The 13,236-nt window shown below is 53.0% G+C and overlaps 1 protein-coding gene across 2 annotated transcripts in view; it reads right to left on the bottom strand.

The window, feature by feature from the left end:
- EGFR (epidermal growth factor receptor) overlaps positions 1–13,236 on the bottom strand; it is a 202,452-nt gene that overhangs the window by 50,079 nt on the left and 139,137 nt on the right. For both annotated transcript variants that reach the window (XM_058296580.2, XM_058296579.2), the window contains exons 5-11: positions 12,122–12,190; positions 6,662–6,780; positions 4,810–4,951; positions 2,341–2,457; positions 1,260–1,386; positions 1,089–1,162; positions 142–232 (exon numbers count right to left, since the gene is read on the bottom strand). In XM_058296580.2, the coding sequence (XP_058152563.1) occupies positions 142–232; positions 1,089–1,162; positions 1,260–1,386; positions 2,341–2,457; positions 4,810–4,951; positions 6,662–6,780; positions 12,122–12,190 (739 nt within the window). The remainder of the gene's footprint in view (positions 1–141; positions 233–1,088; positions 1,163–1,259; positions 1,387–2,340; positions 2,458–4,809; positions 4,952–6,661; positions 6,781–12,121; positions 12,191–13,236) is intronic.

Genomic DNA, 13,236 nt, shown 5'->3' on the forward strand with positions numbered 1-13,236 from the left:
TGCTTATGTAAAATGTTAGAATTAAAGGAAGCTAGGTTAAGGAAATGTACAGGTTTTGCAGCTCTTCTGTAAATCTAAAATTATTTCAAAACAAAAAGATTTTTAAGAAGCCTGCCACGCCTTGGCTGTGGCTAAACTTACTGTTGCTTTGTTCTGCCGCGTATGATTTCCAGGTTCTCAAAAGCGTGGAGGTCAGTCCTGTTTGCAGGCCAGGCTTGAATCAGCAAAAACCCTGAAAGGCAGAAGGAAGGTCTGACACATGCCCCAGACACATTCCTGATTTGTATGAGCCAGTGCCCTGGGATCCTCAGGAGACTGAAGTGTGAGCAGCAACTGTGAACACTTAGGATTTGATTCTTTTTATCATCTTGACTGAGAATACACACACAATGCACAGGTCCAACGCAAGGCAACGGTTACAACCACATCTTGCACGCAATTCTGCTCCCCTGCCGGCCCCTCCCACCGCCCAGTGCCCACCCACTGGCCATCCCCATCAGGCCGTGACCGAGACCCTCCTTGCATCCCAGGGAGGGGTGTGCAGGGACCCCGAGGCAGCGCAGGCTCCCAGTTAGAGCTGGCATTTACTGAGCTGTGAGCATACAGGAGCCTCACTGCCTCCTTATTTACCTCCATCCCCCACAACCACCTTGACGTGGAGGCTTGATCACCCCCTTTTAGAGATGAAGAGGAAATGGAGCTCAGCTCGAGGTCTGACCCCACATCTGCCAGTGGCCGCAGAGGGATTTCAAGTCCCTTCTGTGAGCCTCGAGTCCTCACACTCTTTCCGCATCTTTTCCCCAACCCTTCCTCTCGTCCTGCCCTCTGAAGCCATTTGGGGGGGTGGCCTGAGCTGGGGCCAAGGAGGACAACACATATTTACATGGAGCTGTGAGGGACCCGACCCATGGCTCAGAGTGTCAGCTCCTCCCAAATGGGGGAAATGACATTTCAAAAATACCAGTCGGTCGTTCATGGTAGGGTTTTGGGAGATAGGATCTATGTGAGAGAGAAGGAAGTATGTCTCCAAGTTCTGTACTTAAAACACCAATCTCCCATCTGGGCTCCTACAGTGTGAGAGTACAAACCTGTTATTTCTTTTACAGTTTTTAGAATATCCAGTTCCTTTGGATCTAGAGCCGGGGTACGTGTGAAGGAGTCTCTGAAATAGCAAAATGTGATCGATTAATAATATCTAGCAGTTAAACAACGTGCTATCTATGTATTTTTACTCTGCAAATAACAGCATCTGCACTTACCCCTTAAATGCTACTGGCAGGATATGGAGGTCCCCGCTGATGGAGGTGCAATTTTTGAAGTGTTGAATATTTGTAGCGTTTATGGAAAGTGTGTCTTTAAATTCACCAATTCCTATTCCATTACACACTGTTGAGATAAGGGAGAGGTATATTCCATTCCCATTTGAGAATGAGGGAAATGAGGTGGCAGGAAGGGGTTCAGCAGGGACAGCCACCACCTGCCGCCATCAGCCGGCCACTCCTCAACTCTCAGCAGGCGTTTCGGAGACCGCGGTGGGCTGCACGGCTCCAGCCTTGGGGGACACGCCGTCCCCGCCCCTTGGTGTCTCACTTCAACCACAGTTAGTTCCTTTTCCCTGTTCTTGGTCCCTCCAGAGCAGGGTTCTTAACATTTTTTGCTCCATGGACCACCAGTCAGGTGAAAACCACAAATCCCTTCTCAGAATGTAGCAAAAGGTAGCTTTATGACACTCAACTAGCGTCGGGTTCAACTACTATTCTAATTTCGAAGTTCGGATGAGCACGAGCGATTTTTCAAGATACGCAACAACTGTAACGTGATATGAAACGAATACTGCTGTAATTTATCGCACACATTCATAAGTGAAGGAAATGCTAGGTTTCAGGGCAAGGTCAGAGTACAGAAAGATACTGAGTGGATATTTTTCAGTTCAAGCTCACGGACCCCCTGACATCTTTCCACGGACCCTGGCGAACCGCTCCTGAGGCTTTCCATGACAGTGAGATCCACGCACTGCCCTCCGATGCCTTTCTGCTGACAACCTGATCAGGCGGAAGAGTACCACGCACACTACACGCCCTCGCGTGGACTCACCACTTCTTAGCGCGCTGCCGCCTCGCTTCCGCTCGGTCCCCCTCGTGTCCTATCTGGGTGTATGTGCACCTAAGTGTCTGCAGGGCTTTTCTGAACCACGTACTGTTACTCACAGACACAGCAATCGCTGCCCCTAACGTGTCAGCGGACAGCTTCTCTACAACCACGTGCACATGGCCTGGAGAGCAGAATAAACCAGCTTCATCTTCAGAGAGAAAGCGGGTCCTGCTGGGGCAGGCTTCCTACCTTTGCGACAAGGCCCTTCACACTTTTTACATTTGCGGACGCCGTCTTCCTCCACCTCGTAGCTGTCAGGCCCACAGGAACGGACGCACGAGCCGTGGTCTGTCACCACGTAGTTATCTGAGGAAGACAATGAAAGGAGGTGGTGACAGTGGGACCAGGTGTTCCCACAGGCGCTCTCCCATCCTACGACAACGAGCTGGCGGAGAGGACCTGGAATCCTTTCGTTGCATTTACCTTAAGGGCCGGCGGTGAAAGGTGGCAAACAGGTAAGGACTCGAGGGCGAGCGTTTAATAACATTCAGGGCTTGCTACGGGGAAATTAAGGCAGGGACGCTGTGTGCTCTCTAGCCTCAAGCACCTCTTTGCAGCTCACGCTTCCTGTAGTCTTTTGAACTGATCGCTGGAGCTTGGACGTCCTCGGAGGCACACTCCTCCGGTGCAGCTGTCGCACTTGAGGCCACACTGCCTGCTCAGGCCGATGACAGCTCTCTTCAGCAGCGCTTTCCAACTTGCTGGGCGGGGAGGGCCCCCCGGTTCAGCACCGCAGCCAGCGCCCAGGCCCTTCTCCCTGCTCGCCCGCCCTTACAACCATTAATGTGCATTAATAGCAACCTCCGCTTCATTTTTTAAGGAACTTTATATGTTCGTTTTGATTTCCCTAATGAGATCCTCAAAATTATTTAATAGACATGTGAATTTTTTCCAGTGTGCATTGTGCTTTTGTTTTCTACCAACCTCTCTGTTAGGCTCTTTTGTTTCCCGTGGAGTTTTAAGCTCTCTCTATGAAGCACTATTATATCTTGGCCATATGGTGACAAACTTTCCTGTATCCTAGTTTGGCACTTGCATTGCCTTATAACGGTATTGATCTATTGTTTTTTTCTGTACAGAATTTAAATTGTTTTATGTGCATAAACCTGGTAGGACAAATCCCACCCTCATAATGGTTCGTTTCAAGTTTTTTCTTTGCCAACCTCACCTACTAGAAATCAAGATTTTTTCTACAGCTCTTGAATTAGCCAGCTCTGCACTTTCTCTACTAGGAATTCATTCATGTCTCCATCTCCCTAAACTCTATAGCCACCACTAGATTGTGAGACTAACAAAACTTAAACTCAGTCAATAAAAATCAATGGACCAAAACACTCTGCAATACCCGTAAGAGGTGTAACTTCCACGAGAATTTCACATGCCAAAGAAGGCCCGTCTTCTGATACACTCCCTAAGGTAGGGCCCTATTAAATAAACACTGCTCCAAGAGGGGAACAGGGCAGCACTCCAATGGGCCTGGCTTGCTGCCAGCAGGCCTCTGCACGCCCTGGCCCTGCAGCTGGACCTGCGTGTCAGGGGAGGGAGGCACAGGCACCTCTGCCCGGGAAGGCAGCCAGGCCACCAGCGGCATGGAAACGGATGGCAAGGAGCCTGGAGGAGTGGAGCCTGGAGGAGTGGAACCTGGAGGAGTGGGGCCCGGAGGTGTGGAGCCTGGAGGAGTGGAACCTGGAGGAGTGGGGCCCGGAGGTGTGGAGCCCAGAGGTGTGGAGCCCAGAGGAGTGGACACAGAGGAGTGGAGCCTGGAGGAGTGGAACCTAGAGGAGTGGAACCCGAAGGAGTGGAGCCTGGAGGTGTGGAACCTGGAGGAGTGGGGCCCAGAGGTGTGGAGCCCGGAGGAGTGGACACAGAGGAGTGGAGTCTGGAGGAGTGGAACCTAGAGGAGTGGAACCTGGAGGAGTGGGGCCCGGAGGTGTGTAGCCCGGAGGAGTGGACACAGAGGGTGGAGCCTGGAGGAGTGGAACCTGAAGGAGTGGAGCCCGGAGATGTGGAACCTGGAGAAGTGGAGCCCGGAGGAGTGGAACCTGGAGGAGTGGAGCCCGGAGGTGTGGAGCCTGGAGGAGTGGAACCCGGAGGAGTGGAACCCGGAGGAGTGGAACCTGGAGGAGTGGAACCCGGAGGAGTGGAACCTGGAGGAGTGGAACCCGGAGGAGTGGACACAGAGGAGTGGAGCCTGGAGGAGTGGAACCTGGAGGAGTGGAACCAGGAGGAGTGGAACCTGGAAGTGTGGAGCCCGGAGGTGTGGAACTTGGAGGCGTGGAACCTGGAGGCATAGAACCTGGAAGCGTGGAACCTAGAGGTGTGGAACCTGGAGGCATGGAGCCTGAAGGTGTGGAACCTGGTGGTATGAAATCTACAGCATGGAACCTGATGGCGTGGTATCCAATAGTGTGAACTCTACAGCATGGAACCCGACAGCATGGAACCCGGCAGCATGGAACCTGGAGGCATGGTCTGTGAACCTTACCATGGAGCTTTGCACACCTGCAGCTCACCTCAGCATTTTCTTATTTGTCCAGCCACGAGGCAAGTCCACCTACCGACTAGTACAAAAGACACAGGAATGACCCAAGGCAGGGTCTTCCAGGGTTCAGGAGGAGACAGAAGAGGAAATCCAAGCTTTGTGTGCAATGAACTCACGTGGGCATTTCTTCACACACGTGGCACCAAAGCTGTATTTGCCCTCTGGGTTCACGTCCATCTGGTACGTGGTGGGGTTGTACAGCATCAGGGGCGGGCAGGTGTCCTTGCACGTGGCCTCATCTCGGAACTTGCGGCACGCCTGTGGTGGGAACATGCCGGTGGGGTCAACCAGGCAGGAACGCTGGGTGCCCAGACCCAGTGGCACACCGTGTGACTGCTCATTCTTTTCTCAAGCTTGCAAAGCGGTTTTTTAAAAAAAAGTTTTACTGTGAAAACATATATGCAGCATATGCTTCCCCATTTTAACCATTTTCGAGTCATCAATTCAATGGTGTTGATTATACTCATGATGTTGTGCCGCCATCACCACCGTCCATCACCCCACACAGAAATTCTGCACCCTTAAGCATTAACACCCCATTTCCACGGCGGGTGCCTCTCCTGCTAGCCTGTGATCTACTTTCTGTCTCTGTGAATGTGCTTATTAATGTCCCTCAGGGTTCTCAATGTCCAGGTGTTCAATCTGAGTGGGAAAGTCTAGGCAAGTTCTTTCAGGGAGTCACAAAGACCTTTCTCTTACAAGTATGTTTTCTTTCTTTCTTTCTTTTTAAAAAAATATATACTGTCCTATCCTCAATTTATGATCAGAGAAGAATACTTATTTTTTTGTTATCAATTTACAAAATTGTGACGTTTACACCTTCTAATAGTTAAGTATGGGGTGAATTTATTTTTCACACCCAATGTCCATTTGACTTTCTTATAAAGACCTCTTGAGGAGGCCTTTGAGAATACTTTGACAAATGGCAGGAAACCTGGATTATGAAAGGTGCCGTGCAAAACAGCCTGGACGGAACGCAGCGGGGGCTCTGATTAAGAATCTCACTCACAGTCGTTCCCCTCGAGCTGTACTTTAGAATCTGCCCAGTTACAGGGATTTGAAATTGTTCCCTCTCTGAAACCAGTCTCTGGTTTCAGCACCGAGAGGCTTCCTGGGGCTAAGCCGCGGTGGGCCAGGGGATTAAGCCTTAGGGTGGGTCTCCTTGCAGAGCGAGTGCCTTGCCCCTCTAGGGGAGGACCCCTTGGATCTGGGACCGTGCCCAGGATTCCTATCCAGCAGCCCGTGTTCCCAGGACCTCCTGATATGAGGTGCAACCTCCATGCCATGTCCCGCCCCACAGGGGCGCCGGAGGCTTCTGCTAGAGCTTCCTGCAACAACAGGGAGAAAACGAGTCCCTCAAGGCCCCCTGAGAGCGTGCAGCTCAGGAGGCATCCGAGGGGTGGGGGGAAGAGCAGGGGAATTCACGACAGAAGACCTAAAGGTGGCTCCAGCCATGCCAGCTCTCGGTTGGCTCTGGACTGGTCTCATAAGTAACGTCTCTTGATATATTTTGGGGGGACCTTACAGCATCAACTCTGTAGAGAAGTGAGTGAAACGATAAATGCTCTGATGATGACGACGGTGGAGGTGGTGGTCCAACAATAAACACGAGTAACGGCAACACGCATTTAGAGCTTGTGCTACGCCCAGCTCCTTGGACATCGCGTGAATTATGTCCTTTAGACTGCATAAGAAACAGATACTCTATTATCCCTGATTATGACATGAGGAAACCAAGGCACAGAGACGTTATATAATTTGCCCAAGGTGACACAGTCAGTGGTGGAGATGGCAATATAAAAAACTCCTCGTCCCCTGGCAAGGTGCGCTACAAAGGGTAGTTAACTGGTTTCTCCCACAGCAGGCCTTCTCCAGGCTTATCTTGGGGGCCGGGGAAGCCCCCACGTGGCTTGGGGGGGGGGCGGGGCAGACCAGGGCCGAGGTGGCCAACGCTCCGTCTTCTCCTACCAGGCAGTCGCTCTCCCGGGGGCCCGTGCAGCCGGCCGCGCACTGGTTGTGGCAGCAGTCGCTGGGGGACCTGCCGCGGCAGCGCTGCGAACACTGCTGCGCACAGATGGTCTTAGTCACTGAAAAAGAGCAGGGACCACCGTCAGCTCAAGGGCGCCGAGGAGGGAAGGCTCGTTCCCGGGGTGGGGCTCCAAGAGCACTCACAGACAGTCAATGGAATGGTGGAAAAAGAATGGCTTTTAGTGCGCAGGCACCGTTCAAGTTCAGCCAAATGAGACCAGATCTTTGTCTTTCCCACTGCTCCTTTCCCCCAGCCTGTTCAGTCACTCAGGGGAGCTATTCAGATCCAGTCTCCACATTTAGACCGGCTAAATGATCGGATACTAGTTACGGTGGAGTTTTGGGTAAAACGGAAAGCACACACAATGAGAAAAGGAGCTATAATTAGCACTACACTTATAAATACAGGTCGCAGAGACTTAACCCTTCCATCTGTTCATATGCCGGATGAGCCCTGAATCTCAGCAGACTTGCAAAACCTACTGTCCAGTTCGTTGGACTTGTCCAGAACAACTAATGAAAGGATGATGAAAGACACAGAAAGCAAGACAGCTCCATGCATCTAGCCCATGGGATCCAAGCCCCTGTCCATCAGGAACAGTGAACATCACCACCCCAAAATCCTCAAAGAAGAATGAACAAACATACGGGGAACTGCAACTATGGACGAAGACAGACTTATTAGTATTCCAGTAATGGAAGAACTTATAACACTGATGTAAAGGCAGTGGCCACCAGAGGTTCTGAGGGGAGGGAGAGGGAAGAATAGGTGCAATACGGGGCATTTTTGGGACACTGGATTTGCTCTGCATGACAGCTGCAATGACAGATACAGGCCATTATACATTTTGTCAAACTATAAAATTGTGCAGTGCAAAGTGTAAACTATAATGTAAACTATTGCCCATGATTAATAGCAATGCTTAAATATGTGCTCATCAAATGTAGCAAAAGACATTGTTACTGGGGTGCGGCGGCTTGCTCGGTCGGTAGAGGTGGGGTCTGGCTGCGGACGAGGGGTTGGTCCAGCTCTGGACGAGGGGTCGGTCCCGCTTGGGACGAGGGGTCGGTCCCACCTGGGACGAGGGGTCGGTCCGGCAGCAGATGAGGGATCGGTCTCACAAGGGGTTGCGCGGTTCGGCTGACGGGGTCGCCCGGCGAAGCCGGCGACGAAGGGGTCGCCCGGAGAAGCAGGCGACGAACTGGGGACAAGGGAGGCCAGGCCCTTGTCGGGGGCTCTCAGGACTGGAGGGCGCACGGCAGAAGAACTACCGCGGAGACAAGGTAAACACGCAAGTCCACTTTACTGAGGGAGAGGCAACAGTTTTATAGGGGCTGGGGAAGGCTGATTGGTCGAAGCCACGCCCTGTTCTGATTGGTTGCCGGCGAAAGGTCAGTGGGCAGTACTGGACGGGGGAGGGGTGGTGGTTAGGGATTGGCTGTCCCTGTTGCTGGGGGAAGGGGCAGGGTTTAGGGATTGGTGGCTGCTGTTGCTGGGGTGGAGGGCAGACTTGAGTTTACCGCCCACGCCTGGCTGTTGCTGCTGTCGGGGGAAGGGAAAAGGGCGGGCTGGATTTTTCCGCCCACGCCTGGCTGTTGCTGCTGTCGGGGGAAGGGAAAAGGGCGGGCTGGATTTTTCCGCCCACACCTGGCTGTTGCTGCTGTCGGGGGAGGGGAAAAGGGCAGACTGGAATTTTCTGCCCTGCGCCTGCGCAGGGAGAAGGAAGAAGAAGGGTGCCGCCCCACAAGGCATCGGGTGGCGCCATCTGGGAGGAGGGGTGGCCGCGGAAGCATGGCTGCCGAGAAGGGGAGACCCGAGGGCACTCTGCGCCCATGCCGAGCTTCCTTCAGGGGTGGCGGTGGGCCCGACCAACCACCCTATTATGGGGGCAGCGGAATTAGGCCTACCGTGGCCGCTCCCCTGCCAGGCCAGCAAACCACACTTCAGCCCGAGGGGTGACCGCATTTCCCCCTTCTTTTCAAATAAGGGCCAGGATGGCAGCAGCAACAAGTAGCCGAGGCCCAAGAGGCAGTAAGCAATGAGGGAAGCGGGGCTGAAGAGGGAGGTGAGTATGACGGGGATACAAATGTACAATTTGGGGGGCAGTATCTTGCCGGTGCAAGCAAGGGTGGCCAATGTCCAATTCTTGTTGATCTCGGTGGCTATAAGGTCCATCTGCTTGTTAAAAGTCCAGGATGACAGCGCGTTACAGGGAGTTGATCTCTTCTTGGCGGCGAAGAGCGGTAGAGGCAGACTGTGTGATGGTCTGGAGGATCGCAGCGGTAAGGACAAGTCGCGTCAGGGCACCAGCGACGGTGGTGGCGGCAGCGTCGGGAGTGGTGGAGACGTCGGCGAGGACAATAAGAAGGCCAAAGTCTTCACGGGCGCGAGAGAGGCCGATGTTAATGGGGCGGGCCGACATGGGGCGGCCCAATCTGCAACGCAGTAGGGGTTCAAGCGAAAAAAGGAGGGGGGCGGGGGACGAGAAAGGACGCTTTGGACGGCTGAGAAGAGGAGTGAGGTCGAGACAGGAGGAAGCTCCGCAAGCTGCGGGCCGGGGAAAGCGGGTTGTGGGCCGTTTAGCGGGGCTGGTGAGAGGGGTTAGCTTGGCCAGAGGTGGCAAGGGAGAGCATAAGGAGAAGGAGAGAGACTATGTTAATTGGCTCGGCAGCATGGCGAGGGTTGCGGCGTCTGCACTGACGGTAGAGTGCGAGCAGCGAACGGACTTCAGGGTTGGATGGTTGCCTCTCGGGGTGGAGGGTGAGCTGGCTCAGTTGGTGCTGGATCACTCGCATCTGGCGCCGCACCCTGCGGGACATCCGCTGCTGAGGTGGCGGGTTTGACGTATCTCCCGGGGACCCAGATTGGCTGAGCGGCATCCTTGAGAGCGCGGCGATGGGAGCCGAGGTGCACGGTGAGACGAGGGGTCGGAGCCGGTGGGGCTCCGACGGTGGTCGAGGGCCAAGAGAAGGCCCCGACGAGGGGAGGGCGGGACGACGAGCAGTGGAGCAAGGCAAAGGGGAGCAAGCACGGAGGGGAGGAGGCAGAGGTGAAGGCAGGAGAGGAGGTGCTCAGGCACACGCTCCTGAGAGTTTTATTGGCGCCTCTTAATCATAGCAGGTCGGTATAAGCCCCCGACATGGAAGGAGAAAGCCATCCAGCGATTCTCCCAGACCGCCGTGGATCGTATGAGGTCGCCAAGGTTCAGGAGCAGCAATGCAGAGCGAAAAGATAGGGGTGAGAAGAGAGGAGAGCGTAGGGCTATGGTAGGGTTACTTCAGACGTGCAAGCGCGTGCTCCCGAGAAATCCAAGGCTCCTCTTAATCATAGCGGGTCGGTATAAGCCCCCGACATGGAAGGAGAAAGCCATCCAGCGATTCTCCCAGACCGCCGTGGATCGTATGAGGTAGCCAAGGCTCAGGTAGCAGCAATGTTGCACGAGAGAAGTCCCAAGGTGAGAAGAGAGGAGGGCGTAGGGCTGTGGTAGGATTACTTCAGACGTGCAAGCGCGCGCTCCCGAGAAATCCAAGGCTCCTCTTAATCATAGCGGGTCGGTATAAACCCCCGACATGGAAGGAGAAAGCCATCCAGCGATTCTCCCAGACCGCCGTGGATCATATGAGGTAGCCAAGGCTCAGGTAGCAGCAATGTTGCACGAGAGAAGTCCCACAGTGAGAAGAGAGGAGGGGGGGGCCGCCAGGTTATAGAGTGAGGCTGTGGTGGAGTTACCTTGCCCCACGTTGTGCTGTGGTGGGGTTGCTTTGCCCCACGTTGGGCGCCAGCTGCGGCGGCTTGCTCGGTCGGTAGAGGTGGGGTCTGGCTGCGGACGAGGGGTTGGTCCAGCTCTGGACGAGGGGTCGGTCCCGCTTGGGACGAGGGGTCGGTCCCACCTGGGACGAGGGGTCGGTCCGGCAGCAGATGAGGGATCGGTCTCACAAGGGGTTGCGCGGTTCGGCTGACGGGGTCGCCCGGCGAAGCCGGCGACGAAGGGGTCGCCCGGAGAAGCAGGCGACGAACTGGGGACAAGGGAGGCCAGGCCCTTGTCGGGGGCTCTCAGGACTGGAGGGCGCACGGCAGAAGAACTACCGCGGAGACAAGGTAAACACGCAAGTCCACTTTACTGAGGGAGAGGCAACAGTTTTATAGGGGCTGGGGAAGGCTGATTGGTCGAAGCCACGCCCTGTTCTGATTGGTTGCCGGCGAAAGGTCAGTGGGCAGTACTGGACGGGGGAGGGGTGGTGGTTAGGGATTGGCTGTCCCTGTTGCTGGGGGAAGGGGCAGGGTTTAGGGATTGGTGGCTGCTGTTGCTGGGGTGGAGGGCAGACTTGAGTTTACCGCCCACGCCTGGCTGTTGCTGCTGTCGGGGGAAGGGAAAAGGGCGGGCTGGATTTTTCCGCCCACGCCTGGCTGTTGCTGCTGTCGGGGGAAGGGAAAAGGGCGGGCTGGATTTTTCCGCCCACACCTGGCTGTTGCTGCTGTCGGGGGAGGGGAAAAGGGCAGACTGGAATTTTCTGCCCTGCGCCTGCGCAGGGAGAAGGAAGAAGAAGGGTGCCGCCCCACAAGGCATCGGGTGGCGCCATCTGGGAGGAGGGGTGGCCGCGGAAGCATGGCTGCCGAGAAGGGGAGACCCGAGGGCACTCTGCGCCCATGCCGAGCTTCCTTCAGGGGTGGCGGTGGGCCCGACCAACCACCCTATTATGGGGGCAGCGGAATTAGGCCTACCGTGGCCGCTCCCCTGCCAGGCCAGCAAACCACACTTCAGCCCGAGGGGTGACCGCACTGGGGGAAAGCGTGGGAGGTGGAGGGAGTGGGGTATATGGGAATCCCCTATATTCGTGATGTAACATTTATGTAATCTAAAGATTCTTAAAAAAAAAAAACAAACCAAAAAACAAATAGCAGCAGCGTCACAATGAAAAGTAGGGCAGGCAGTTTCTAAGAGCCTATGTCCCCAGGTTTTTTGGAGCCAGACAGCCATGAATATGTAAACTAACCTTTCCACCATAACGTGGGATTTAGCTGGAAAATCCCTCTTGCTAAACATTGTTCATGCTTCTATGTAGGTGGGTACCAGAGAGAGAAAACCAGAAGTCTGATGACTCATGTAAACAAAGACAAGCCTTCCATTCCCAGGAAAATCTGCTAAGCCTGCTGCTCAGAAGAGAATCACTGGTGGCTGACTTTCACTTATTTATGACAGCCTGAAGTGCCCAAAATAGCCCTCACTGGATCAACCGCATGCGATGAGATTTGCAAGACTGTCATTCACATAACTGTTAACATCTGTCCTTATAATCGAGAACGGGTTTTGGAGTCTTCAGAGGGAAAACAGCTCCAATCACCTAAAGAACAGGGGGAGGCATGGCCGCACATTCATGAAATTCTGCTCACTGACTTACATTTTTGGCAGTTCTCCTCTCCTGCACCCCAGCAGCTTCCATTGGGACAACTTGGATCACACTTTTGGCCTAAAATATAAAATAGTGAAATTCATCTCTCAGTGAAATAAAGAGAAATGACAACACCACTCCCAGCTGTGTGCAGGTTAACATTCTGGAAATGAGGAAGAATTTTCAAGCATCTTGTTCTTGGTTTGGTTTGGTTGGCAGGCTGGTGTGGAGAGTGATTGAAAGGGCTCCCATAGGAAAAAGTGATGGAGTATGTCCTGCATTCATTTCCATGTCAGCTGTAGAAACTGAGGCAGAGAGTAATTCTTGACTTGTCAGTGGCCATGGAAGCTGGGTTTCCACTTTGGTGGGGATGATGAGTTTTCCAGTGTCTCCCACAAGAATCTTCATGCTGTCTCTTCTGGTTGAGTCTTCTGTGCAACCATCAGAGATCAGCCTTGAGCTCTCTGGGTGGTTACTTCTCCCAAGGTAGTTGGGGTCTGACTTTAAAACTTTGCCCGACTCTAGGCTTTGTAAGTGAAAATTCCTGGACTCCAAACCAACGTGAAAATGTTAATGGTGTTGATTTTGTTTATTATCTAAAACCTCAGCAATTGGTTTGCAAGCTACTGTATTGAATTATTTGTAATTGATCAGTTAATATTTGCAAGTTTTATAACAGGTGAATTACAAATTATAGCTACAAAGTTTTAAAAAACTTGTTATTTTGACATATGTTTAAAGGACAGTTAAAAAAATAATTCAAAACCTATACAGAAAACTCCAACATACTCCTCCCACCAACCCCGATAACTAGATCCACCGGTTTCAACATTTTGGCACATGTGCCGTATCATTCTATCCAACAGTTTATCTACTCATCTATCCATCCATCCATCCATCCATCTACTTGTCTTTCTGTCTATTTACCAATCCTTTTTCTGAACACTTGAGTGTACAACATGCTCCTTCAATACTTAGTACTGCCATGCACATTTCCTAAGAACAAGGGTATTCACTTATATAATAATCTTAAGTGCAGTTACCAAGTTCAAGAAATTTAACATTGATATAAAGCTTACAGTCTATATTACAGTTTTTTCATATATCCTCCAAATTTTCTTTTT

Source organism: Dasypus novemcinctus, chromosome 5, assembly GCF_030445035.2.
Source record: "Dasypus novemcinctus isolate mDasNov1 chromosome 5, mDasNov1.1.hap2, whole genome shotgun sequence".
In the NCBI taxonomy this organism is placed as follows: Eukaryota; Metazoa; Chordata; class Mammalia; order Cingulata; family Dasypodidae; genus Dasypus; species Dasypus novemcinctus.